Here is a 24,280-nt window from a genome sequence, read left to right as displayed (position 1 = left end):
TGTCACAGGAGTCTGCCATGTGGAGCTGTAGACATTACCATAGGGGAGACTAGAACTAGGGGACAAAGTCTCAGAATAAGGGGCCGCCCATTTAAAACTGAGATGAGGAGGAATTTCTTCTCCGAGGGCTGCAAATCTGTGGAATTCGCTGCCTCAGAGAGCTGTGGAAGCCGGGACATTGAATAAATTTAAGGCGGAGATAGACAGTTTCTTAACCGATAAGGGGATAACTGGGCGGGCAGGGAAGTGGAGCTGTGTCCATGATCGGATCAGCCATGATGGTATTAAATGGTGGAGCAGGCTCGAGGGGCTGTATGGCCTACTCCTGCTCCTATTTCTTATGGACTGAGGGAGAGGGACTGAGAGACACCAGTCAGTGTACAGATATCTCCCTGAGGGAGAGGGGAGTGAGAGACACCAGTCAGTGTACAGATATCTCCCTGAGGGAGAGGGGACTGAGAGACACCAGTCAGTGTACAGATATCTCCCTGAGGGAGAGGGACTGAGAGACACCAGTCAGTGTACAGATCTCTCTCTGAGGGAGAGGGACTGAGAGACACCAGTCAGTGTACAGATATCTCCCTGAGGGAGAGGGACTGAGAGACACCAGTCAGTGTACAGATATCTCCCTGAGGGAGAGGGACTGAGAGACACCAGTCAGTGTACAGATGTCTCCCTGAGGGAGAGGGACTGAGAGACACCAGTCAGTGTACAGATATCTCCCTGACGGAGAGGGACTGAGAGACACCAGTCAGTGTACAGATATCTCCCTAAGGGAGAGGGACTGAGGGACACCAGTCAGTGTACAGATATCTCCCTGAGGGAGAAGGACTGAGAGACACCAGTCAGTGTACAGATATCTCACTGAGGGAGAGGGACTGAGAGACACCAATCAGTGTACAGATATCTCCCTGAGGGAGAGGGGACTGAGAGACACCAGTCAGTGTACAGATATCTCACTGAGGGAGAGGGACTGAGAGACACCAGTCAGTGTACAGATATCTCCCTGAGGGAGAGGGGACTGAGAGACACCAGTCAGTGTACAGATATCTCCCTGAGGGAGAGGGGACTGAGAGACACCAGTCAGTGTACAGATATCTCACTGAGGGAGAGGGACTGAGAGACACCAATCAGTGTACAGATATCTCCCTGAGGGAGAGGGGACTGAGAGACACCAGTCAGTGTACAGATATCTCCCTGAGGGAGAGGGGACTGAGAGACACCAGTCAGTGTACAGATATATCCTGGAGGGAGAGGGACTGAGAGACACCAGTCGGTGTACAGATATCTCCTGGAGGGAGAGGGACCGAGACTCTGCATCAAACAGGAAATTAGGGGTGCATGCAATAAAGGTGCAGCAGTTATAATGGGTGACTTTAATGTGCACATAGATTGGGCTAACCAAACTGGAAGCAATACGGTGGAGGAGGATTTCCTGGATTGCATAAGGGATGGTTTTCTAGACCAATATGTCGAGGAACCAACTAGGGGGGAGGCCATCTTAGACTGGGTGTTGTGTAATGAGAAAGGATTAATTAGCAATCTCGTTGTGCGAGGCCCCTTGGGGAAGAGTGACCATAATATGGTGGAATTCTACATTAGGATGGAGAATGAAACAGTTAATTCAGAGACCATGGTCCAGAACTTAAAGAAGGGTAACTTTGAAGGTATGAGGCATGAATTGGCTAGGATAGATTGGCGAATGATACTTAAGAGGGTTGACTGTGGATGGGCAATGGCAGACATTTAGAGACCGCATGGATGAACTACAACAATTGTACATCTCTGTCTGGCGTAAAAATAAAAAGGGGAAGGTGGCTCAACCGTGGCTATCAAGGGAAATCAGGGATAGTATTAAAGCCAAGGAAGTGGCATACAAATTGGCCAGAAATAGCAGCGAACCTGGGGACTGGGAGAAATTTAGAACTCAGCAGAGGAGGACAAAGGGTTTGATTAGGGCAGGGAAAATGGAGTACGAGAAGAAGCTTGCAGGGAACATTAAGACGGATTGCAAAAGTTTCTATAGATATGTAAAGAGAAAAAGGTTAGTAAAGACAAACGTAGGTCCCCTGCAGTCAGAATCAGGGGAAGTCATAACGGGGAACAAAGAAATGGCAGACCAATTGAACAAGTACTTTGGTTCGGTATTCACTGAGGAGGACACAAACAACCTTCCGGATATAAAAGGGGTCAGAGGGTCTAGTAAGGAGGAGGAACTGAGGGAAATTCTTATTAGGCGGGAAATTGTGTTGGGGAAATTGATGGGATTGAAGGCCGATAAACTTCAGAGCCTGATGGACTGCATCCCAGAGTACTTAAGGAGGTGGCCTTGGAAATAGCATTGACAGTCATTTTCCAACATTCCATTGACTCTGGATCAGTTCCTATGGAGTGGAGGGTAGCCAATGTAACCCCACTTTTTAAAAAAGGAGGGAGAGAGAAAACAGGGAATTATAGACCGGTCAGCCTGACATCGGTAGTGGGTAAAATGATGGAATCAATTATTAAGGATGTCATAGCAGTGCATTTGGAAAGAGGTGACATGATAGGTCCAAGTCAGCATGGATTTGTGAAAGGGAGATCATGCTTGACAAATCTTCTGGAAGTTTTTGAGGACGTTTCCAGTAAAGTGGACAAAGGAGAACCAGTTGATGTGGTATATTTGGACTTTCAGAAGGCTTTCGACAAGGTCCCACACAAGAGATTAATGTGCAAAGTTAGAGCACATGGGATTGGGGGTAGTGTGCTGACATGGATTGAGAACTGGTTGTCAGACAGGAAGCAAAGAGTAGGAGTAAATGGGTACTTTTCGGAATGGCAGGCAGTGACCAGTGGGGTACCGCAGGGTTCTGTGCTGGGGCCCCAGCTGTTTACATTGTACATTAATGATTTAGACGAGGGGATTAAATGTAGTATCTCCAAATTTGCAGATGACACTAAGTTGGGTGGCAGTGTGAGCTGCGAGGAGGATGCTATGAGGCTGCAGAGCGACTTGGATAGGTTAGGTGAGTGGGCAAATGTATGGCAGATGAAGTATAATGTGGATAAATGTGAGGTTATCCACTTTGGTGGTAAAAACAGAGAGACAGACTATTATCTGAATGGTGACAGATTAGGAAAAGGGGAGGTGCAACGAGACCTGGGTGTCATGGTACATCAGTCATTGAAGGTTGGCATGCAGGTACAGCAGGCGGTTAAGAAAGCAAATGGCATGTTGGCCTTCATAGCGAGGGGATTTGAATACAGGGGCAGGGAGGTGTTGCTACAGTTGTACAGGGCCTTGGTGAGGCCACACCTGGAGTATTGTGTACAGTTTGGGTCTCCTAACTTGAGGAAGGACATTCTTGCTATTGAGGGAGTGCAGCGAAGGTTCACCAGATTGATTCCCGGGATGGCGGGACTGACCTATCAAGAAAGACTGGATCAACTGGGCTTGTATTCACTGGAGTTCAGAAGAATGAGAGGGGACCTCATAGAAACATTTAAAATTCTGACGGGACTGGGCAGGTTAGATGCGGGAAGAATGTTCCCAATGTTGGGGAAGTCCAGAACCAGGGGTCACAGGCTAAGGATAAGGGGTAAGCCATTTAGGACCGAGATGAGGAGAAACTTCTTCACTCAGAGAATTGTGAACCTGTGTAATACTCTACCACAGAGAGTTGTTGAGGCCAGTTTGTTAGATATATTCAAAAGGGAGTTAGATGTGGCCCTTACGGCTAAAGGGATCAAGGGGTATGGAGAGAAAGCAGGAAAGGGGTACTGAGGTGAATGATCAGCCATGATCTTATTGAATGGTGGTGCAGGCTCGAAGGGCCGAATGACCTACTCCTGCACCTATTTTCTAAGTACATATATCTCCCTGAGAGAGAGGGGACTGAGAGACACCAGTCAGTGTACAGATATCTGCCTGAGAGAGAGGGACTGAGAGACACCAGTCAGTGTACAGATATCTCCCTGAGGGAGAGGGACTGAGAGACACCAGTCAGTGTACAGATATCTCCCTGAGAGAGAGGGGACTGAGAGACACCAGTCAGTGTACAGATATCTCCCTGAGGGAGAGGGACTGAGAGACACCAGTCAGTGTGCAGCTATCTCCCTGAGAGAGAGGGACTGAGAGACACCAGTCAGTGTACAGATATCTCCCTGAGAGAGGGGGACTGAGAGACACCAGTCAGTGTACAGATATCTCCCTGAGCGAGAGTGGACTGAGAGACACCAGTCAGTGTACAGATATCTCCCTGAGGGAGAGGGGACTGAGAGACACCAGTCAGTGTACAGATATCTCCCTGAGAGAGAGGGGACTGAGAGACACCAGTCAGTGTATAGATATCTCCCTGAGGGAGAGGGACTGAGAGACACCAGTCAGTGTACAGATATCTCCCTGAGAGAGAGGGGACTGAGAGACACCAGTCAGTGTACAGATATCTCCCTGAGAGAGAGGGGACTGAGAGACACCAGTCAGTGTACAGATATCTCCCTGAGGGATAGGGACTGAGAGACACCAGTCAGGGTTCAGATATCTCCCTGAGAGAGAGGGGACTGAGAGACACCAGTCAGTGTACAGATATCTCCCTGAGGGAGAGGGGACTGAGAGACACCCGTCAGTGTACAGATATCTCCCTGAGGGAGAGAGACTGAGAGACACCAGTCAGTGTACAGATATTTTTTTGTTTCAAAATGTATTCATATCAAAATGTTCACGCTACATTGGAAAACAGTTCAGTACATGTGGATACAGTCAGCAATTGCATACAATATATTTGCCGACTTTACATTTCAAGGTACAGTTCGGTTCAATCCGGGATACATTGCAATACAGTCCAGAAATCACGTTACGTGTAGCACTGTACAGATGAAAGCAGTGCACGGAACAGATGAGAATACAGTTACGTTTCTTTCCAAGATACATTACTGAACAGTGCAGAACTGACATTATACATGGCACAACACGGGTGTGTTTCAGTACATGGTGCTCTTTGTCTACAAGCAGATTAACAAGTACAGGCCGAGGGGGGATCTGATTCCATCCCCTGGGTTTACCGTGGAGAAAGGGCCTTAAACTCTGGCCCTTCCCCATCGTGCCTTTGCAGCGACTGCACCGATCTTTAGTGTGTCCCTCGGAGCGTACTCCTGGACCTTGGATTGTGTCAGTCTGCAACACTCTGGAAGACCACCATCGTCAGAGGCAGTCCCTCGGAATCGAGGAAGACTTGCTTCCACTCTAACAGTGAGTCCTCAGGTGGCTGAACAGCCCAATACGGGAACCACAGTCCCTGTCACAGGTGGGACAGACAGTGGTTGAGGGAAGGGGAGGGTGGGACTGGTTTGCCGCACGCTCCTTCCGCTGCCTGCGCTTGCTTTCTGCACGCTCTCGGCGACGAGACTCGAGGTGCTCAGCGCCCTCCCGGATGCACTTCCTCCACTTAGGGGCGGGACTGGTCTTTGGGCCCAGGGACTCCCAGGTGTCGGTGGGGATGTTGCACTTTATCAGGGAGGGGGTGTCCCTTGTAACGTTTCCTCTGCCCACCTTTGGCCCGTTTGCCCGTGAAGGAGTTCCGAGTCGAGCGCTCGCTTTGGGAGTCTCGTGTCTGGGGGGCGTGCGGACGATGTGGCCCTGCCCAGCGGAGCTGGTCGAGTGTGGTCAGTGCTTCGATGCTGGGGATGTTGGGCCTGGTCGAGGACGCTAACGTTGGTGCGTCTGTCCTCCCGGGGGATTTGCAGGATCTTGCGGAGACAGCGTTGGTGGTATTTCTCCAGCGACTTGAGGTGTCTACTGTACATGGTCCATGTCTCTGAGCCATACAGGAGGGCGGGCATCACTACAGCCCTGTAGACCATGAGCTGGGGGTGAGATACCTACTGTACATGGTCCATGTCTCTGAGCCATACAGGAGGGCGGGTATCACTACAGCCCTGTAGACCATGAGCTGGGGGTGAGATACCTACTGTACATGGTCCATGTCTCTGAGCCATACAGGAGGGAGGGTATCACTACAGCCCTGTAGACCATGAGCTGGGTGGTAGGTTTGAGGGTCTGGTCTTCAAACACTCTGTTCCTCAGGCGGCCGAAGGCTGCACTGGCGCACTGGAGGCGGTGTTGGATCTCGTCATCAATTAGAAAGCAAATGGCATGTTGGCCTTCATAGCGAAGGGATTTGAGTACAGGGGCAGGGAGATGTTGCTACAGTTGTACAGGGCATTGGTGAGGCCACACCTGGAGTATTGTGTTCAGTTTTGGTCTCCTAACTTGAGGAAGGACATTCTTGCTATTGAGGGAGTGCAGCGAAGGTTCACCAGACTGATTCCTGGGATGGCGGGACTGACCTATCAAGAAAGACTGGATCAACTGGGCTTGTATTCACAATAGTTCAGAAGAATGAGAGGGGACCTCATAGAAACATTTAAAATTATGATGGGTTTAGACAGGTTAGATGCGGGAAGAATGTTCCCAATGTTGGGGAAGTCCAGAACCAGGGGTCACAGTCTAAGGATAAGGGGTAAGCCATTTAGGACCGAGATGAGGAGAAACTTCTTCACCCAGAGAGTGGTGAACCTGTGGAATTCTCTACCCCAGAGAGTTGTTGAGGCCAATTCACTAAATATATTCAAAAAGGAGTTAGATGAAGTCCTTACTACTCGGGGGATCAAGGGGTATGGTGAGAAAGCAGGAATGGGGTACTGAAGTTGCATGTTCAGCCATGAACTCATTGAATGGTGGTGCAGGCTCGAAGGGCCGAATGGCCTACTCCTGCACCTATTTTCGATGTTTCTATGTTTCTATCAATGTCTGCTCTTGTTGCTTAGAGGCTCCCGGGGTTTGGGAAGTGGTCCACGTTGTCCAGGGCCGGGCCGTGGATCTTGATGACTGGGGGGTCGGTGCTGTGCGGTGAGGACAGGCTGGTGGAGGACCTTTGTCTTACGGATGTTAAGCGTAAGGCCCAAGCTTTCATATTCCTCGGTGAAAACATCGACTATACCTTCTGGAAGACCAGCAAGTTTGGGGAAGACCAAAGAGCGTCATTGACCGAGTTGATGGCCCTCCAGCGGCAGGTGATGTCTGTCTCGGTGTGTGTGTCTGGGAACAGCCCGTAGAGCGCAGAGTCCTGTGTTACGGAGCTGCTCGGGATGAACCTCGACAGCAAACCACTGCATCTCCTTCCAGACCTGCCTTGCGAAGGGGCAATCCTGAAGGAGATGGGTGACTGTCTCGCCCGCCCGGGGGCACCGTGCCGTGTCTCTGAAACCCCGGCTGTGCTTGAACGCTCTGACGGGTAGGGCCCTCCTCACCGCCAACCAAGCTCCGTCTTGGTGCGTGTGTGAAAGCTCTGGCGATGAGACGTTCTGCCAGACGTGTTCGACAGTCCGCTCGGGGAACCACCTGACAGGGTCCACCCTCTCCTTCTTGGGTGGATAGCACATTTAGTGAGTTGGCCACACCGCAGGTAAGGGTTAGGACAGATAGTGAATGGGTGACCAAGAGACAAGGCAAGAGCAGGAAGGTAGTGCAGGAGTCCCCTGCGGTCATCTCCCTCCAAAACAGATACACCGTTTTGGATACTGTTGGGGGGAGATGACTTACCGGGGAAAGGCACCAGCAGCCAGGTTCATGGCACCGTGGCTGGCTCTGCTGCACAGAAGGGCGGGAAAAAGGTTGTGAGAGCTATAGTGATATCGGACTCTATTGTAAGGGGAATAGATGGGAGTTTCTGCGGCCGCAACCGAGACTCCAGGATGGTATGTTGCCTCCCTGGTGCAAGGGTCAAGGATGTCTCGGAGCGGGGTGCAGGGCATTCTGGAGAGGGAGGGTGAACAGCCAGTTGTCGTGGTACATGTAGGTACCAACAATATAGGTAAGAAGCGGGAAGAGGTGCTACAAGCTGAATTTAGGGAGCTAGGAGTTACATTTAAAAAGTAGGACCTCAAAGGTAGTAATCTCTGGATTGCTACAAGTGCCACGTGCTAATCGGAGTAGAGGGAGCAGGATAGTTAGAATAAATACGTGGCTTGAGCAGTGGTGCAAGAGGGAGGGATTCAAATTCCTGGGACATTGGAACCAGTTCTGGGGGAAATGGGACCTGTACAAAAGGGACGGTCTGCACTTGGGCAGGACTGGAACTGATGTCCTGGGGGTAACATTTGCTAATGCAGTTCGGGAGTGTTTAAACTAATATGGCAGGGGGATGGGAACCTATGCAGCGAGATAGGGCGAAGTAATATGGAGTCAGAAACAGATGGTAGAAAGGTAAAAAGCAATAGTGGAAGGCTGAGTAAACAAAGGCAAGAAACAAAAAGGGCCACACTACATCATAATTCTAAAAGGACAAAGGGTGTTAAAAAAAACAAGCCTGAAGGCTTTGTGTCTTAATGCAAGGAGTATCCGCAATAAGGTGGATGAATTAACTGTGCAAATAGATGTTAACAGATATGATGTGATTGGGATTACGGAGACGTGGCTCCAGGATGAGCAGGGCTGGGAACTCAACATCCAGGGGTATTCAACATTCAGGAAGGATAGAATAAAAGGAAAAGGAGGTGGGGTAGCATTGCTGGTTAAGGAGCAAATTAAGGCAATAGTTCGGAAGGACATTAGCTTGGATGATGTGGAATCTATATGGGTAGAGCTGCAGAACACCAAAGGACAAAAAACGTTAGTGGGAGTTGTGTACAGACCTCCAAACAGTAGTAGTGATGTTGGGGAGGGCATCAAACATGAAATTAGGGGTGCGTGCAATAAAGGTGCAGCAGTTATAATGGCAGTTTTAAGATGCACATAGATTGGGCTAACCAAACTGGAAGCAATACGGTGGAGGAGGATTTCCTGGAGTGCATAAGGGATGGTTTTCTAGACCAATATGTCGAGGAACCAACTAGGGGGGAGGCCATCTTAGACTGGGTGTTATGTAATGAGAGAGGACTAATTAGCAATCTCATTGTGCGAGGCCCCTTGGGGAAGAGTGACCATAATATGGTGGAATTCTACATTAGGATGGAGAATGAAACAGTTAATTCAGAGACCATGGTCCAGAACTTAAAGAAGGGTAACTTTGAAGGTATGAGGCGTGAATTGGCTAGGATAGATTGGCGAATGATACTTCAGGGGTTGACTGTGGATGGGCAATGGCAGACATTTAGAGACCGCATGGATGAATTACAACAATTGTACATCTCTGTCTGGCGTAAAAATAAAAAGGGGAAGGTGGCTCAACCGTGGCTATCAAGGGAAATCAGGGATAGTATTATAGCCAAGGAAGTGGCATACAAATTGGCCAGAAATAGCAGCGAACCCAGGGACTGGGAGAAATTTAGAACTCAGCAGAGGAGGACAAAGGGTTTGATTAGGGCAGGGAAAATGGAGTACGAGAAGAAGCTTGCAGGGAACATTAAGACGGATTGCAAAAGTTTCTATAGATATGTAAAGAGAAAAAGGTTAGTAAAGACAAACGTAGGTCGCCTGCAGTCAGAATCAGGGGAAGTCATAACGAGGAACAAAGAAATGGCGGGCCAATTGAACAAGTACTTTGGTTCAGTATTCACTGAGGAGGACACGAACAACCTTCTGGATATAAAAGGGGTCAGAGGGTCTACTAAGGAGGAGGAACTGAGGGAAATCCTTATTAGTCGGGAAATTGTGTTGGGGAAATTGATGGGATTGAAGGCCGATAAATCCCCAGGGCCTGATGGACTGCATCCCAGAGTACTTAAGGAGGTGGCCTTGGAAATAGCGGATGCATTGACAGTCATTTTCCAACATTCCATTGACTCTGGATCAGTTCCTATGGAGTGGAGGGTAGCCAATGTAACCCCACTTTTTAAAAAAAGGAGGGAGAGAGAAAACAGGGAATTATAGACCGGTCAGCCTGACATCGGTAGTGGGTAAAATGATGGAATCAATTATTAAGGATGTCATAGCAGCGCATTTGGAAAGAGGTGACATGATAGGTCCAAGTCAGCATGGATTTGTGAAAGGGAAATCATGCTTGACAAATCTTCTGGAATTTTTTGAGGATGTTTCCAGTAGAGTGGACAAGGGAGAACCAGTTGATGTGGTATATTTGGACTTTCAGAAGGCTTTCGACAAGGTCCCACACAAGAGATTAATGTGCAAAGTTAAAGCACATGGGATTGGGGGTAGTGTGCTGACATGGATTGAGAACTGGTTGTCAGACAGGAAGCAAAGAGTAGTTTGGGTACTTTTCAGAATGGCAGGCAGTGACTAGTGGGGTACCGCAAGGTTCTGTGCTGGGGCCCCAGCTGTTTACACTGTACATTAATGATTTAGACGAGGGGATTAAATGTAGTATCTCCAAATTTGCGGATGACACTAAGTTGGGTGGCAGTGTGAGCTGCGAGGAGGATGCTATGAGGCTGCAGAGCGACTTGGATAGGTTAGGTGAGTGGGCAAATGCATGGCAGATGAAGTATAATGTGGATAAATGTGAGGTTATCCACTTTGGTGGTAAAAACAGAGAGACAGACTATTATCTGAATGGTGACAGATTAGGAAAAGGGGAGGTGCAACGAGACCTGGGTGTCATGGTACATCAGTCATTGAAGGTTGGCATGCAGGTACAGCAGGCGGTTAAGAAAGCAAATGGCATGTTGGCCTTCATAGCGAGGGGATTTGAGAACAGGGGCAGGGAGGTGTTGCTACAGTTGTACAGGGCATTGGTGAGGCCACACCTGGAATATTGTGTACAGTTTGGGTCTCCTAACTTGAGGAAGGACATTCTTGCTATTGAGGGAGTGCAGCGAAGGTTCACCAGACTGATTCCCGGGATGGCAGGACTGACATATCAAGAAAGACTGGATCAACTGGGCCTGTATTCACTGGAGTTCAGAAGAATGAGAGGAGAACGTTTAAAATTCTGATGGGTTTAGACAGGTTAGATGCAGGAAGAATGTTCCCAATGTTGGGGAAGTCCAGAACCAGGGGTCACAGTCTAAGGATAAGGGGTAAGCCACTTAGGACCGAGATGAGGAGAAACTTCTTCACCCAGAGAGTGGTGAACCTGTGGAATTCTCTACCACAGAAAGTTGTTGAGGCCAATTCACTAAATATATTCAAAAAGGAGTTAGATGTGGTCCTTACTACTCGGGGGATCAAGGGGTATGGCGAGAAAGCAGGAATGGGGTACTGAAGTTGCATGTTCAGCCATGAACTCATTGAATGGCGGTGCAGGCTAGAAGGGCCGAATGGCCTGCTCCTGCACCTATTTTCTATGTTTCTATGTTTCTATGTTTTCCGTAGGGCGTCCAGGACCTTACGTGCCGACAACTGCTCGATGGCCTTGTGGTCAAAGGGTTTTTTTGTGGAAAACTTTTCCACGAAGGACAGGTGGACCGGCCTGGTCCAACTGCTGGGGCCGTTCCACGGCAGAGTGGCCAGACCCATCCTTCGCAACACCGGGGACAGGTAGAACCTCAGCACGCAGTGACACTCGGTGTTTACGTACCGGGGGGTCTGTGCACAGCTTGATGCCGCCACACTACAAAGGTGGCCATCAGGATGAGGGCCCACGTCCGGAACGTCCTTTCCTCCACTGTCCAGAGATTTGTACGTTCGCGTCTCCTGCGGACACGGTCCATTTTGGACCGCCGGACAAAGTGGAAGACGGCCCGGGTGACTGTCGCGGCTCAGGAGCGAGAGATGGGCCGGACCTGCGCCACGTACAGCAACCCCGAGAGCACCTCAACGCCTGATGACCAGGTTCTTGCCTGCCGCGGAGAGGGAGCACAGCTTCCGAGCCAATCTCTTTTCTTTCCCCCCAAAAATATACTGTATTCCTATCGAATTTTCACAGCACAGGCAACTCTGGATTATCCGGGTCCCTCGGAGATGGGGCTATACCGGGTAAATGATGTCTACGTTGGAGCGATCAACATTACGAAGTTAACACCCGATGCCTTCCCGGGCGGAAAGGACTGCGAACGCACTGGCTTCCCGGGCCGGAATTTTAAATCCCGTTGCCATGGTGTGCGAATATCCGGGTACGGATAATCACGAGTTGCCTGTACATTGGGAAACAGTTCAGTACCTCGCGATCAGCAATTCCGTACAATTTGTTTGGATGCGGACAGCAGTTCCATACAAAGCACTGTGTGGCCTGCAAATCCCCCCGGGAGGACAGACGCACCAACGTTAGCGTCCTCGACCAGGCCCAACATCCCCAGCATCGAAGCACTGACCACACACTCGACCAGCTCCGCTGGGCAGGTGTAAGGGGTGGTTTGCAGGGGGTCAGCTTTCCCTTCTGACCTTATATGAGCCTATTCCCAATCGCTCCCACACCCTTGGTTCTAGACACTGGAATTATGAAGGGACTGTGACAGACTTGGACAGAGAATCGGTTTCAAGGCCGGAAGCAGGTCTGGCTTTATTGTGTTTAAAAAGAAGTAAAAGGCACACCTTTAGTAACACACACACAGACCAATACACACTGAAGGGGTACAACACATTGAATAAAATGTCAAATTACAGCCTGTGGGGAAAAGAATACAGCTTAAACTCTAAATGGGGTAAAGAGGAGAATGCAGATACATTTACACAAGTTATCCCAGCCTCCCCCCTCCCAATTCCCCTAACTAACTAAGTTATAGCTCTGGGGGTTCAGGGGCTATGCTCACCAATCCCTTTAGACAGTTGCCGGTGAATCGCGGTTTCGGGGTTCACTGCACTTGGCCTTCTAGGCGAGCTGTACCCCGGACGGAGACAGGACTTCGGACTGCGTAGTCTTCGGTTGGGGTGAGTCCGTTGATGCGGTAAGTTGCGTTTTGGATGTATGGGATAAGTACCCACTTTCTTTGGTTAGGAATAGTTTTAGTTAGTCCCTTTTGGTAATTTCTCCCCCATTGGGTCGTTCAGAAGTAGATTGTAGAGTGGTTGTCAGTTTGGGTGCTGACAACCTTCTGTTTCGTGGGCCTTGTGCTCGGTCAGTTCTTGATCAGTTCTGGTAGTTTCCTTCACTATTCCATTTCTTCACTGTAGAGGAAGCAGGCTGCTTGTGTCTGTGTCTGTGTTCTAGTCTGTGTTATGTTCGAGTCTGTGCGAGTTCCAGTCTGTGTCCTTGTTTGAGTCTGTGTCCTTGTTCGAGTCTGTGTCTGTGTTCCAGTCTGTGTCCTTGTTCCGAGTCTGTGTCTGTGTTCCAGTCTGTGTCCTTGTTCCGAGTCTGTGTCTATGTTCCAGTCTGTGTCCTTGTTCCGAGTCTGTGTCTGTGTTCCAGTCTGTGTCCTTGTTCGAGTCTGTGTCTGTGTTCCAGTCTGTGTCCTTGTTCCGAGTCTATGTCTGTGTTCCAGTCTGTGTCCTTGTCCGAGTCTTTGTCTGTGTTCCAGTCTGTGTCCTTGTTCGAGTCTTTGTCTGTGTTCCAGTCTGTGTCCTTGTTCCAGTCTGTGTCCTTGTTCGAGTCTGTGTCCTTGTTCCGAGTCTGTGTCTGTGTTCCAGTCTGTGTCCTTGTTCCGAGTCTGTGTCTGTGTTCCAGTCTGTGTCCTTGTTCGAGTCTGTGTCTGTGTTCCAGTCTGTGTCCTTGTTCGAGTCTGTGTCTGTGTTCCAGTCTGTGTCCTTGTTCGAGTCTGTGTCTGTGTTCCAGTCTGTGTCCTTGTTCGAGTCTGTGTCTGTGTTCCAGTCTGTGTCCTTGTTCGAGTCTGTGTCTGTGTTCCAGTCTGTGACCTTGTTCGAGTCTGTGTCTGTGTTCCAGTCTGTGTCCTTGTTCGAGTCTGTGTCTGTGTTCCAGTCTGTGTCCTTGTTCCAGTCTGTATCTGTGTTCCAGTCTGTGTCCTTGTTCCGAGTCTGTGCGAGTTCCAGTCTGTGTCCTTGTTCGAGTCTGTGTCTGTGTTCCAGTCTGTGTCCTTGTTCGAGTCTGTGTCTGTGTTCCAGTCTGTGTCCTTGTTCGAGTCTGTGCGAGTTCCAGTCTGTATCCTTGTTCGAGTCTGTGTCTGTGTTCCAGTCTGTGTCCTTGTTCGAGTCTGTGTCTGTGTTCCAGTCTGTGACCTTGTTCGAGTCTGTGTCTGTGTTCCAGTCTGTGACCTTGTTCGAGTCTGTGTCTGTGTTCCAGTCTGTGTCCTTGTTCCGAGTCTGTGCGAGTTCCCGTCTGTGTCCTTGTTCGAGTCTGTGTCTGTGTTCCCGTCTGTGTCTGTGTTCCAGTCTGTGTCCTTGTTCCGAGTCTGTGCGAGTTCCCGTCTGTGTCCTTGTTCAAGTCTGTGTCTGTGTTCCCGTCTGTGTCTTTGTTCGAGTCTGTGTCTGTGTTCCAGTCTGTGTCCTTGTTCGAGTCTGTGCGAGTTCCAGTCTGTGTCCTTGTTCGAGTCTGTGTCTGTGTTCCAGTCTGTGTTATGTTCGAGTCTGTGTCTGTGTTCCAGTCTGTGTTATGTTCGAGTCTGTGTCTGTGTTCCAGTCTGTGTCCTTGTTCGAGTCTGTGCGAGTTCCAGTCTGTGTCCTTGTTCGAGTCTGTGCGAGTTCCAGCCTGTGTCCTTGTTCGAGTCTGTGTCTGTGTTCCAGTCTGTGTCCTTGTTCGAGTCTGTGTCTGTGTTCCAGTCTGTGTCTGTGTTCTAGTCTGTGTCCTTGTTCGAGTCTGTGCGAGTTCCAGCCTGTGTCCTTGTTCGAGTCTGTGTCTGTGTTCCAGTCTGTGTCTTTGTTCGAGTCTGTGTCTGTGTTCCAGTCTGTGTCCTTGTTCGAGTCTGTGTCTGTGTTCCAGTCTGTGTCTGTGTTCCAGTCTGTGTCCTTGTTCGAGTCTGTGTCTGTGTTCCAGTCTGTGTCCTTGTTCGAGTCTGTGTCTGTGTTCCAGTCTGTGTCCTTGTTCGAGTCTGTGTCTGTGTTCCAGTCTGTGTCTGTGTTCCAGTCTATGTCCTTGTTCGAGTCTGTGTCTGTGTTCCAGTCTGTGTCTGTGTTCCAGTCTGTGTCCTTGTTCGAGTCTGTGCGAGTTCCAGTCTGTGTCCTTGTTCGAGTCTGTGTCTGTGTTCCAGTCTGTGTCCTTGTTCGAGTCTGTGCGAGTTCCAGTCTGTGTCTTTGTTCGAGTCTGTGCGAGTTCCAGTCTGTGTCCTTGTTCCGAGTCTGTGTCTGTGTTCCAGTCTGTGTCCTTGTTCGAGTCTGTGTCTGTGTTCCAGTCTGTGTCCTTGTTCGAGTCTGTGTCTGTGTTCCAGTCTGTGTCCTTGTTCGAGTCTGTGCGAGTTCCAGTCTGTGTCCTTGTTCGAGTCTGTGCGAGTTCCAGTCTGTGTCCTTGTTCGAGTCTGTGCGAGTTCCAGTCTGTGTCCTTGTTCCGAGTCTGTGTCTGTGTTCCAGTCTGTGTCCTTGTTCGAGTCTGTGTCTGTGTTCCAGTCTGTTTCCTTGTTCGAGTCTGTGCGAGTTCCAGTCTGTGTCCTTGTTCCGAGTCTGTGTCTGTGTTCCAGTCTGTGTTCTGTTCGAGTCTGTGTCTGTTTTCCAGTCTGTGTCCTTGTTCCGAGTCTGTGCGAGTTCCAGTCTGTGTTCTGTTAGTTTTTCCTTGCAAAACTGGGGGATAGATATATCCCCAAAAAAAGGCTCCGTTATCTCCCATCAAATCTCTTGGGCTCTGTTTAAACTGTTCTGTCCACTGATTTTCAAATGTCTCCTTTGTCAGCAGTAACTCTTTAGGGTGTGAGAAGGTGCTATCACTGGTTTTGCATTGTTTTAGGACTGTCCAGTTTCCTGACCATGATTTCCATTGAGCTTGATTGGGTAATTCGATTATCTCTTCCGGGGTGAATAGTTCCCTCAGACAGTCTGGGGTCTTTAATACACGAATTTGCTTCAGACGTTGGCCCCACCTCCTGTATTCGGGAACTCTTTTTCGCAGCCAAAATGTTGTAGAATCTTAAAATTGATATGCTCCTTCCCAGAGATGTTTAGGGGATCTCCAGCTTCTGTAATTTAGGTCCATTTTGAATTCCCTTTCCTATGAGTCCAAACACTGGGGGAGGGTCTCCATGAATGCATCCGCTTTTATCCCCCGCAGGCCTCCTCTGCCCCTTTAAACTCATTTTAAAAGCCCAGAAAGGGATTCTCCTCCTCTGCAGGGGAAAGGTACCTGGAATCTTTGCGAGATATTGGTAAAGTCTACACAGGCCACAGAGTTCGCATGCCCGACACGAGACTCCCTAAGCGAGTGCTTTACCGTCATGGTAAACGTGCCAAAGGTGGGCAGAGGAAACGTTGCAAGGGACACCCTCAAAGCCTCCCTGGTAAAGTGCGACATCCCCACCGACACCTGGGAGTCCCTGAGCCCAAAGACCAGTCCCGCCCCTAAGTGGAGGAAGTGCATCCGGGAGGGCGCTGAGCACCTCGAGTCTCGTCGCCGAGAGCGTGCAGAAAGCAAGCGCAGGCAGCGGAAGGAGCGTGCGGCAAACCAGTCCCACCCAACCCCTTCCCTCGACGAATGTCCGTCCCACCCGTGACAGCGGTCTGTGGCTCTCGTAGCGGACTGTTCAGCCACCTAAGGACTCATGTCAAGAGTGGAAGCAAGTCTTCCTCGATTCCGAGGCACTGCCTACGATGAAAATGCACGAGCGTGCGTTTCATTTCCAGGTACGGTTTTGTACAACCCGTAAATCACGTTGCATGCAGCACTGTGCAAACCAGGGCACTTCCACGGAGCAGCACGTAATCCTGGATCTTGGATCGCGCCAGTCTGCAACACGCAGACGTGGACATCTCCTTGCTCTGGAAGACCGGCAGGTTTCGGCGAGACCAAAGAGCGTCTTTGGCCGAGTTGATGGCCCTCCAGCGGCAGGTGATGTCTGTCTCGGTGTGTGTCCCTGGGACCAGCCCGCGGAGCACCGAGTCCTGTGTTACGGAGCTGCTCGGGATGGACCTCGACAGCAAACCACTGCGTCTCCTTCCAGACCTGCCTCGCGAAGGGACAATCCCGAAGGAGATGGGTGACTGTCTCATCTGCGTGCTGAGGTTCTACCTGTCCCCGGTGTTGCGAAGGATGGGTCTGGCCACTCTGCCGTGAAACGCCCCCACCAGCTGGACCAGGCCTGCCCACCTGTCCTTCGTGGGAATGTTTTTCACGAAAAACCCCTTTGACCACAAGGCCGTCAAACAGTGGTCAGCACGTAAGGTCCTGGACGCCCTTCGGAAGAAGGAGAGGGTGGTACCCGGTCGGGTGGTTCTCCGAGCGGACTGTCGAACACGTCTGGCAGAACGTCTCATCGCCAGAGCTTTCACACACGCACCAAGACGGAGCTTGGTTGGCGGTGAGGAGGGCCCTACCCGTCAGAGCGTTCAAGCACAGCCGGGGTTTCAGAGACACGGCACGGTGCCCCCGGGCCGGCTGCGGGGCGGGCGAGACTGTCGCCCATCTCCTTCGGGATTGCCCCTTCGCGAGGCAGGTCTGGAAGGAGACGCAGTGGTTTGCTGTCGAGGTCCATCTCGAGCAGCTCCGTAACACAGGACTCGGTGCTCGGCGGGCTGGTCCCAGGGACACACGCCGAGACAGACATCACCTGCCGCTGGAGGACCATCAACTCGGTCAAAGACGCTCTTTGGTCTCGCCGAAACTTGCTGGTCTTCCAGAGCAAGGAGATGTCCACGTCTGTGTGTTGCAGACTGGCGCGATCCAAGATCCAGGATTACGTGCTGAGGGACGCACTTAAAATTGGGAAGGGCCACAGTTTAAAACCCTTCTGTCACGGTAAACCCGGGGGCTGGAATCAGTACAAACCCCCCTCGGGCCGTACTTGTAAACTTTCTGTCTACGTAGAGCACCATGATCTGTAAACACCTGTGTAGTGTCATGTATAATGCAAGTTCTGTTTAGTGATGTATGTTGCAAAGAAATGTAACTGTACCCTCACCCATTCCATGCACCGTATAGTGCCACATGCAACGTAATATGATGACTGTATTACAATGTATCCTGGATTGTACTGAATTGTACCTCGAAATGTAAAGCAAGCAAATCTATTGAACGGAACTGCCCTTAAGCATCCAAATGTATTGTACGGGATTGCTGACTGCATCCAAATGGACTGAACTGTCTCCCAATGTATCGTGCAAATTTTTATATGAATAAAGTATATATTTTGAGATTTTAAAAAAAATTGTGCCGGTTCTCAATAGGTCCCACTTTCCCCGTAGCCCTGTAATTCTTTCTTCCAACTTATCCAACTCCCTTTTGAAAGATAAAATGCCTCTATCATCCTCTCGGGCCGTGCCGTCCAGATACCAGCCGCTCATGCACAGGAGAAATTCTGTTCTTCCAAACGCCAGAGGTTCGAGGTTAAATCCCTCCTCCGAGGGACAGCTCCCTCATCCCAGGAATCAGCCTGCTGAACCGGAGCGGCACTCCTTCGAAGGGAAGTAATATATCCATCCTCAGGTCAGCAGTAATATATTGGCATGCATAGAGGATTGGCTGAGGAACAGAAAACAGAGGGCCGGGATAAATGGGTCATTTTCCGGTTGGCAAACAGTGACTAGTGGGGTGCCGCAGGGATCGCTGCTGAGTCCATCCCGAGCCAATAGAACACCACCACAGGTCAGGGATGTAAAGAGATCGGGGGCGGAGGAGCGGCGAGAGATCGGGGCGGAGGAGCGGTGAGAGATCGGGGGCGGAGGAGCGGCGAGAGATCGGGGCGGAGGAGCGGCGAGAGATCGGGGCGGAGGGAGATCGGGGCAGAGGAGCGGCGAGAGATCGGGGCGGAGGGAGATCGGGGCAGAGGAGAGATCGGGGGCGGAGGATCGGCGAGAGATCGGGGCGGAGGAGAGATCGGGGGCGGAGGAGCGGCGAGAGATCGGGGCGGAGGAGCGGCGAGAGATCGGGGCGGAGGAGAGATCGGGGCGGAGGAGCGGCGAGAGATCGGGGCGGAGGAGCGGCGAGAGATCGGGGCGGAGGAGCGGCGAGAGATCGGGGCGGAGGAGCGGCGAGAGATCGGGGCGGAGGAGCGGCGAGAGATCGGGGCGGAGGAGAGATCGGGGCGGAGGAGCGGCGAGAGATCGGGGCGGAGGAGAGATCGGGGCGGAGGAGCGGCGAGAGATCGGGGCGGAGGGAGATCGGGGCGGAGGAGCGGCGAGAGATCGGGGCGGAGGAGCGGCGAGAGATCGGGGCGGAGGGAGATCGGGGCGGAGGAGCGGCGAGAGATCGGGGCGGAGGGAGATCGGGGCGGAGGAGCGGCGAGAGATCGGGGCGGAGGGAGATCGGGGCGGAGGGAGATCGGGGCGGAGGAGCGGCGAGAGATCGGGGCGGAGGGAGATCGGGGCGGAGGAGCGGCGAGAGATCGGGGCGGAGGAGCGGCGAGAGATCGGGGCGGAGGAGCGGCGAGAGATCGGGGCGGAGGAGCGGCGAGAGATCGGGGCAGAGGAGCGGCGAGAGATCGGGGCAGAGGAGCGGCGAGAGATCGGGGCGGAGGAGCGGCGAGAGATCGGGGCGGAGGAGAGATCGGGGCGGAGGAGCGGCGAGAGATCGGGGCGGAGGAGCGGCGAGAGATCGGGGCGGAGGGAGATCGGGGGCGGAGGGAGATCGGGGGCGGAGGGAGATCGGGGGCGGAGGGAGATCGGGGCGGAGGAGCGAGAGATCGGGGCGGAGGGAGATCGGGGCGGAGGAGTGAGAGATCGGGGGCGGAGGGAGATCGGGGCGGAGGAGTGAGAGATCGGGGGCGGAGGGAGATCGGGGGCGGAGGGAGATCGGGGCGGAGGGAGATCGGGGCGGAGGAGTGAGAGATCGGGGGCGGAGGGAGATCGGGGCGGAGGAGCGAGAGATCGGGGGCGGAGGGAGATCGGGGCGGAGGAGTGAGAGATCGGGGGCGGAGGGAGATCGGGGCGGAGGAGCGAGAGATCGGGGCGGAGGGAGATCGGGGCGGAGGAGTGAGAGATCGGGGGCGGAGGGAGATCGGGGCGGAGGAGTGAGAGATCGGGGGCGGAGGGAGATCGGGGCGGAGGAGTGAGAGATCGGGGGCGGAGGGAGATCGGGGCGGAGGAGCGAGAGATCGGGGCGGAGGGAGATCGGGGCGGAGGAGTGAGAGATCGGGGGCGGAGGGAGATCGGGGCGGAGGAGCGAGAGATCGGGGCGGAGGAGAGATCGGGGCGGAGGAGCGGCGAGAGATCCCGTTGCACACCAGCCACCACACGGGCTTGACAGAGCGAGGCCTTGGTCCAGGGTCAAGGGTTAACCAGGACAACTGGAGACCAGCTCTGCTGCACGGGCCTAGTGCGCGCAACATATCGCAGTGTGGGCTGGGCCTGTGCTGCCCCCGGGCCCACGGCTCTCCTGGGCCCCGTACCCTCATTAGCCGCTCCTCCGCCCCGATCTCTCCTCCGCCCCGATCTCTCCTCCGCCCCGATCTCTCCTCCGCCCTGATCTCCCTCCGCCCCGATCTCTCGCCGCTCCTCCGCCCCGATCTCTCCTCCGCCCCGATCTCCCTCCGCCCCGATCTCCCTCCGCCCCGATCTCTCGCCGATCCTCCGCCCCGATCTCTCTCCGCTCCTCCGCCCCGATCTCTCGCCGATCCTCCGCCCCGATCTCTCTCCGCTCCTCCGCCCCCGATCTCTCGCCGCTCCTCCGCCCCGATCTCTCCTCCGTCCCGATCTCTCCTCCGCCCCGATCTCCCTCCGCCCCGATCTCTCCTCCGCCCCGATCTCTCCTCCGCCCCGATCAAAAATGGAGCAGTCAGAAACAGGACATCAATTAGTCTCCTCTTATCTTAGAGACATCAAATATCGACATACTGTTATTTGAAATATCAAAATAATAAACTCCAGCCGAGTTGAAGGATTATTATCAGGAAAAACAAACAGTTTCTCGCTGGTGTCTCAGCAGGAGGGACGACTGAGTCAATCGCTTCCCACACACTGAGCAGGTGAACGGCCTCTCCCCAGTGTGAACTCGCTGGTGTTTAAGCAAGGAACAATGCTGAGTCAATCGCTTCCCACACACTGAGCAGGTGAACGGCCTCTCCCCAGTGTGAACTCGCTAGTGTTTAAGCAAGGAACAATGCTGAGTCAATCCCTTTCCACACACTGAGCAGGTGAACGGCCTCTCCCCAGTGTGAACTCGCTGGTGTTTAAGCAAGGAACAATGCCGAGTCAATCGCTTCCCACACACTGAGCAGGTGAACGGCCTCTCCCCAGTGTGAACTCGCTGGTGTTTAAGCAAGGAACAATGCCGAGTCAATCGCTTCCCACACACTGAGCAGGTGAACGGCCTCTCCCCAGTGTGAACTCGCTGGTGTTTAAGCAAGGAACAATGCTGAGTCAATCCCTTCCCACACACTGAGCAGGTGAACGGCCTCTCCCCAGTGTGAACTCGCTGGTGTTTAAGCAAGGAACAATGCCGAGTCAATCGCTTCCCACACACTGAGCAGGTGAACGGCCTCTCCCCAGTGTGAACTCGCTGGTGTTTAAGCAAGGAACAATGCCGAGTCAATCGCTTCCCACACACTGAGCAGGTGAACGGCCTCTCCCCAGTGTGAACTCGCTGGTGTTTAAGCAAGGAACAATGCCGAGTCAATCGCTTCCCACACACTGAGCAGGTGAACGGCCTCTCCCCAGTGTGAACTCGCTGGTGTTTAAGCAAGGAACAATGCTGAGTCAATCCCTTTCCACACACTGAGCAGGTGAACGGCCTCTCCCCAGTGTGAACTCGCTGGTGTTTAAGCAAGGAACAATGCTGAGTCAATCCCTTTCCACACACTGAGCAGGTGAACGGCCTCTCCCCAGTGTGAACTCGCTGGTGTTTAAGCAAGGAACAATGTCGAGTCAATCGCTTCCCACACACGCACCGAGTTCACACTCGAGAGAGACCGTTCACCCGCTCGAAATGTGGGAAGCGATTTGCTCAGTTATCCGACCTGCTGTCACACCAGCGAGTTCACACTGGAGCAGAGGCTGTTCACCTGCTCTCCTGTGCATTTATCCAACAGAGGACGCTGTTCACCACAGACAATAAGAGCTTGATTTTATAAATGACATTAACCCTTGCCACTGGACTAAAACCTTGCTCTGTCAAGCCGGTGTCATGGCTGTTATGGTGGAACACGCGTTAAATGGTTGGACTCTGAAAAGTGTATGTCCACAGATCCCTGAAGGTAGCAGGCCAGGTGGATAAGTTGGTTAAAAAGGCACATGCAATACTTGCCTTTATTGGCCGAGGCATGGAATACAAGAGCAGGGAGGTTATGCTTGAACTGTATAAAACACAGGTTAGGCCACAGCTGGAGTACTGCGTGCAGTTCTGGTCACCACATTACAGGAAGAATGTTATTGTACTGGAGAGGGGACAGAGGAGAGTTACCAGGATGTTGCAGTGGAGAGGGTACAGAGGAGATTTACCAGGATGTTGCACCAGAGAGGGTACAGAGGAGATTTACCAGGATGTTGCACTAGAGAGGGTACAGAGGAGATTTACCAGGATGTTGCACTGGAGAGGGTACAGAGGAGATTTACCCGGATGTTGCACTAGAGACGGTACAGAGGAGATTTGCCAGGATGTTGCACTGGAGAGGGTACAGAGGAGATTTACCCGGATGTTGCACTGGAGAGGGTGCAGAGGAGATTTACCAGGATGTTGCACTGGAGAGGGTACAGAGGAGATTTACCAGGATGTTGCACTGGAGAGGGTACAGAGGAGATTTACCAGGATGTTACACTGGAGAGGGTGCAGAGGAGATTTACCAGGATGTTGCACTGGAGAGGGTACAGAGGAGATTTACCAGGATGTTGCACTGGAGAGGGTACAGAGGAGATTTACCAGGATGTTGCACTGGAGAGGGCGCAGAGGAGATTTACCAGGATGTTGCACTGGAGAGGGTACAGAGGAGATTTACCAGGATGTTGCACTGGAGAGGGTACAGAGGAGATTTACCAGGATGTTGCACTGGAGAGGGTACAGAGGAGATTTACCAGGATGTTGCCGGGACTGGAGAATTTTAGCGACGAGGAAAGATTGGATAGGCTGGGGTTGTTTTCTCTGGAACAGAGGAGGCTGAGGGGAGACCTGACTGAGGTGTATAAAATGATGAGGGGGCCTGGATAGAGTGGATAGGACGGACCTGTTTCCCTGGGCAGAGGGGTCAATGACCAGGGGGCTTAGATTGAAAGTAATTGGGGGGAGGTTTAGAGGGGATTTGAGGGGAGAGGGTGGAGGGGGGGGGTCTGGGGCAGGGTCTGGAACTCACGGCCTGAAAGGGTGGTAGAGGCAGAAACCCTCCCCACATTTGGCAGGCAGTGCACCTTGAAGTGCCGTAAGCTACAGGGCTACGGACCCAGAGCGGGAAAGTGGGATTAGGCCGGGGGGGGGCTCTTGGTCGGCCGGCGCGAGGCGGACACGATGGGCCGAAATGGCCTTGGATGTTTAGCATAAGGCGAAGGTGTTGACGATGGCTTTGAGTTCAGCCTCTGAGTTTTTGACGACAGAGGTTGGGAGGCCCTTCGATCTGGCCTGGAGGCAACAAAGTTCCCCATTGGTTTTAGAGCATTCAGCGGTCTGCCCTTCTTATTCCATTTGCCATCGTGCTGAATCGCCATCATCATCGGCAGCCCCTCGGAGTCGAGGAAGACTTGCCTCCACTCCAACAGTGAGTCCTCAGGTGGCTGAACAGCCCAATACGAGAGCCACAGACCCTGTCACAGGTGGGACAGACAGTGGTTGAGGGAAGGGGAGGGTGGGACTGGTTTGCCGCACGCTCCTTCCGCTGCCTGCGCTTGCTTTCTGCACGCTCTCGGCGACGAGACTCGAGGTGCTCAGCGCCCTCCCGGATGCACTTCCTCCACTTAGAGGCGGGACTGGTCTTTGGGCCCAGGGACTCCCAGGTGTCGGTGGGGATGTTGCACTTTATCAGGGAGGGGGTGTCCCTTGTAACGTTTCCTCTGCCTGCCTTTGGCCCGTTTGCCGTGAAGGAGTTCCGAGTCGAGCGCTCGCTTTGGGAGTCTCGTGTCTGGGGGCATGCAGACGATGTGGCCCTGCCCAGCGGGGCTGGTCGAGTGTGGTCAGTGCTTCGATGCTGGGGATGTTGGGCCTGGTCGAGGACGCTAACGTTGGTGCGTCTGTCCTCCCGGGGGATTTGCAGGATCTTGCGGAGACAGCGTCGGTGGTATTTCTCCAGCGACTCGAGGTGCCCACTGTACATGGTCCATGTCTCTGAGCCATATACGAAGCCCCTGTATGGCCAGAGATGTAGCCCGTATACAGTAGACACCTCAGTAGCTGCTTTAAAGTAGTGGAACGTCACAAGTTGCTTCATAGGAGTGTTATGAGACAGAAGATTTGACACCGAGCCCCATAAGGAGAGATTAGGGCTGGTGACCAAAAGCTGGGTCAAAGAGGTCGGTTTTAAGGAG

General features: G+C 52.5%; 1 protein-coding gene across 1 annotated transcript; it reads right to left on the bottom strand.

The window, feature by feature from the left end:
• Window positions 1–20,723: 20,723 nt before the first annotated feature.
• LOC139256440 (zinc finger protein 551-like) lies at window positions 20,724–24,183 on the bottom strand. Its single transcript, XM_070874218.1, has 3 exons — window positions 24,130–24,183; window positions 20,964–21,671; window positions 20,724–20,915 (listed from the first exon to the last, which is right to left on the bottom strand). Exons 1-3 carry the CDS (start codon window positions 24,181–24,183, stop codon window positions 20,724–20,726), a joined length of 954 nt encoding a protein of 317 aa, XP_070730319.1.
• Window positions 24,184–24,280: the final 97 nt, after the last annotated feature.

The sequence above is a fragment of the Pristiophorus japonicus genome, unplaced genomic scaffold, assembly GCF_044704955.1.
Source record: "Pristiophorus japonicus isolate sPriJap1 unplaced genomic scaffold, sPriJap1.hap1 HAP1_SCAFFOLD_723, whole genome shotgun sequence".
NCBI lineage: Eukaryota > Metazoa > Chordata > Chondrichthyes > Pristiophoridae > Pristiophorus > Pristiophorus japonicus.
This window is presented reverse-complemented; position numbering and strand designations above follow the sequence as displayed.

What these genes read in the sequence shown, in the direction of transcription:
- LOC139256440 (XM_070874218.1), bottom strand. Translation starts at nt 24,183, where the DNA reads ATGAAGCAACTTGTGACGTTCCACTACTTTAAAGCAGCTACTGAGGTG. An exon ending in CAGCTACTGAGGTGTCTACT is followed by an intron (nt 21,672 to 24,129) that starts GTATACGGGCTA and finishes CTTAAACACCAG; the next exon opens with CGAGTTCACACTGGGGAGAG. An exon ending in AGAGGCCGTTCACCTGCTCA is followed by an intron (nt 20,916 to 20,963) that starts GTGTGTGGAAAG and finishes CTTAAACACTAG; the next exon opens with CGAGTTCACACTGGGGAGAG.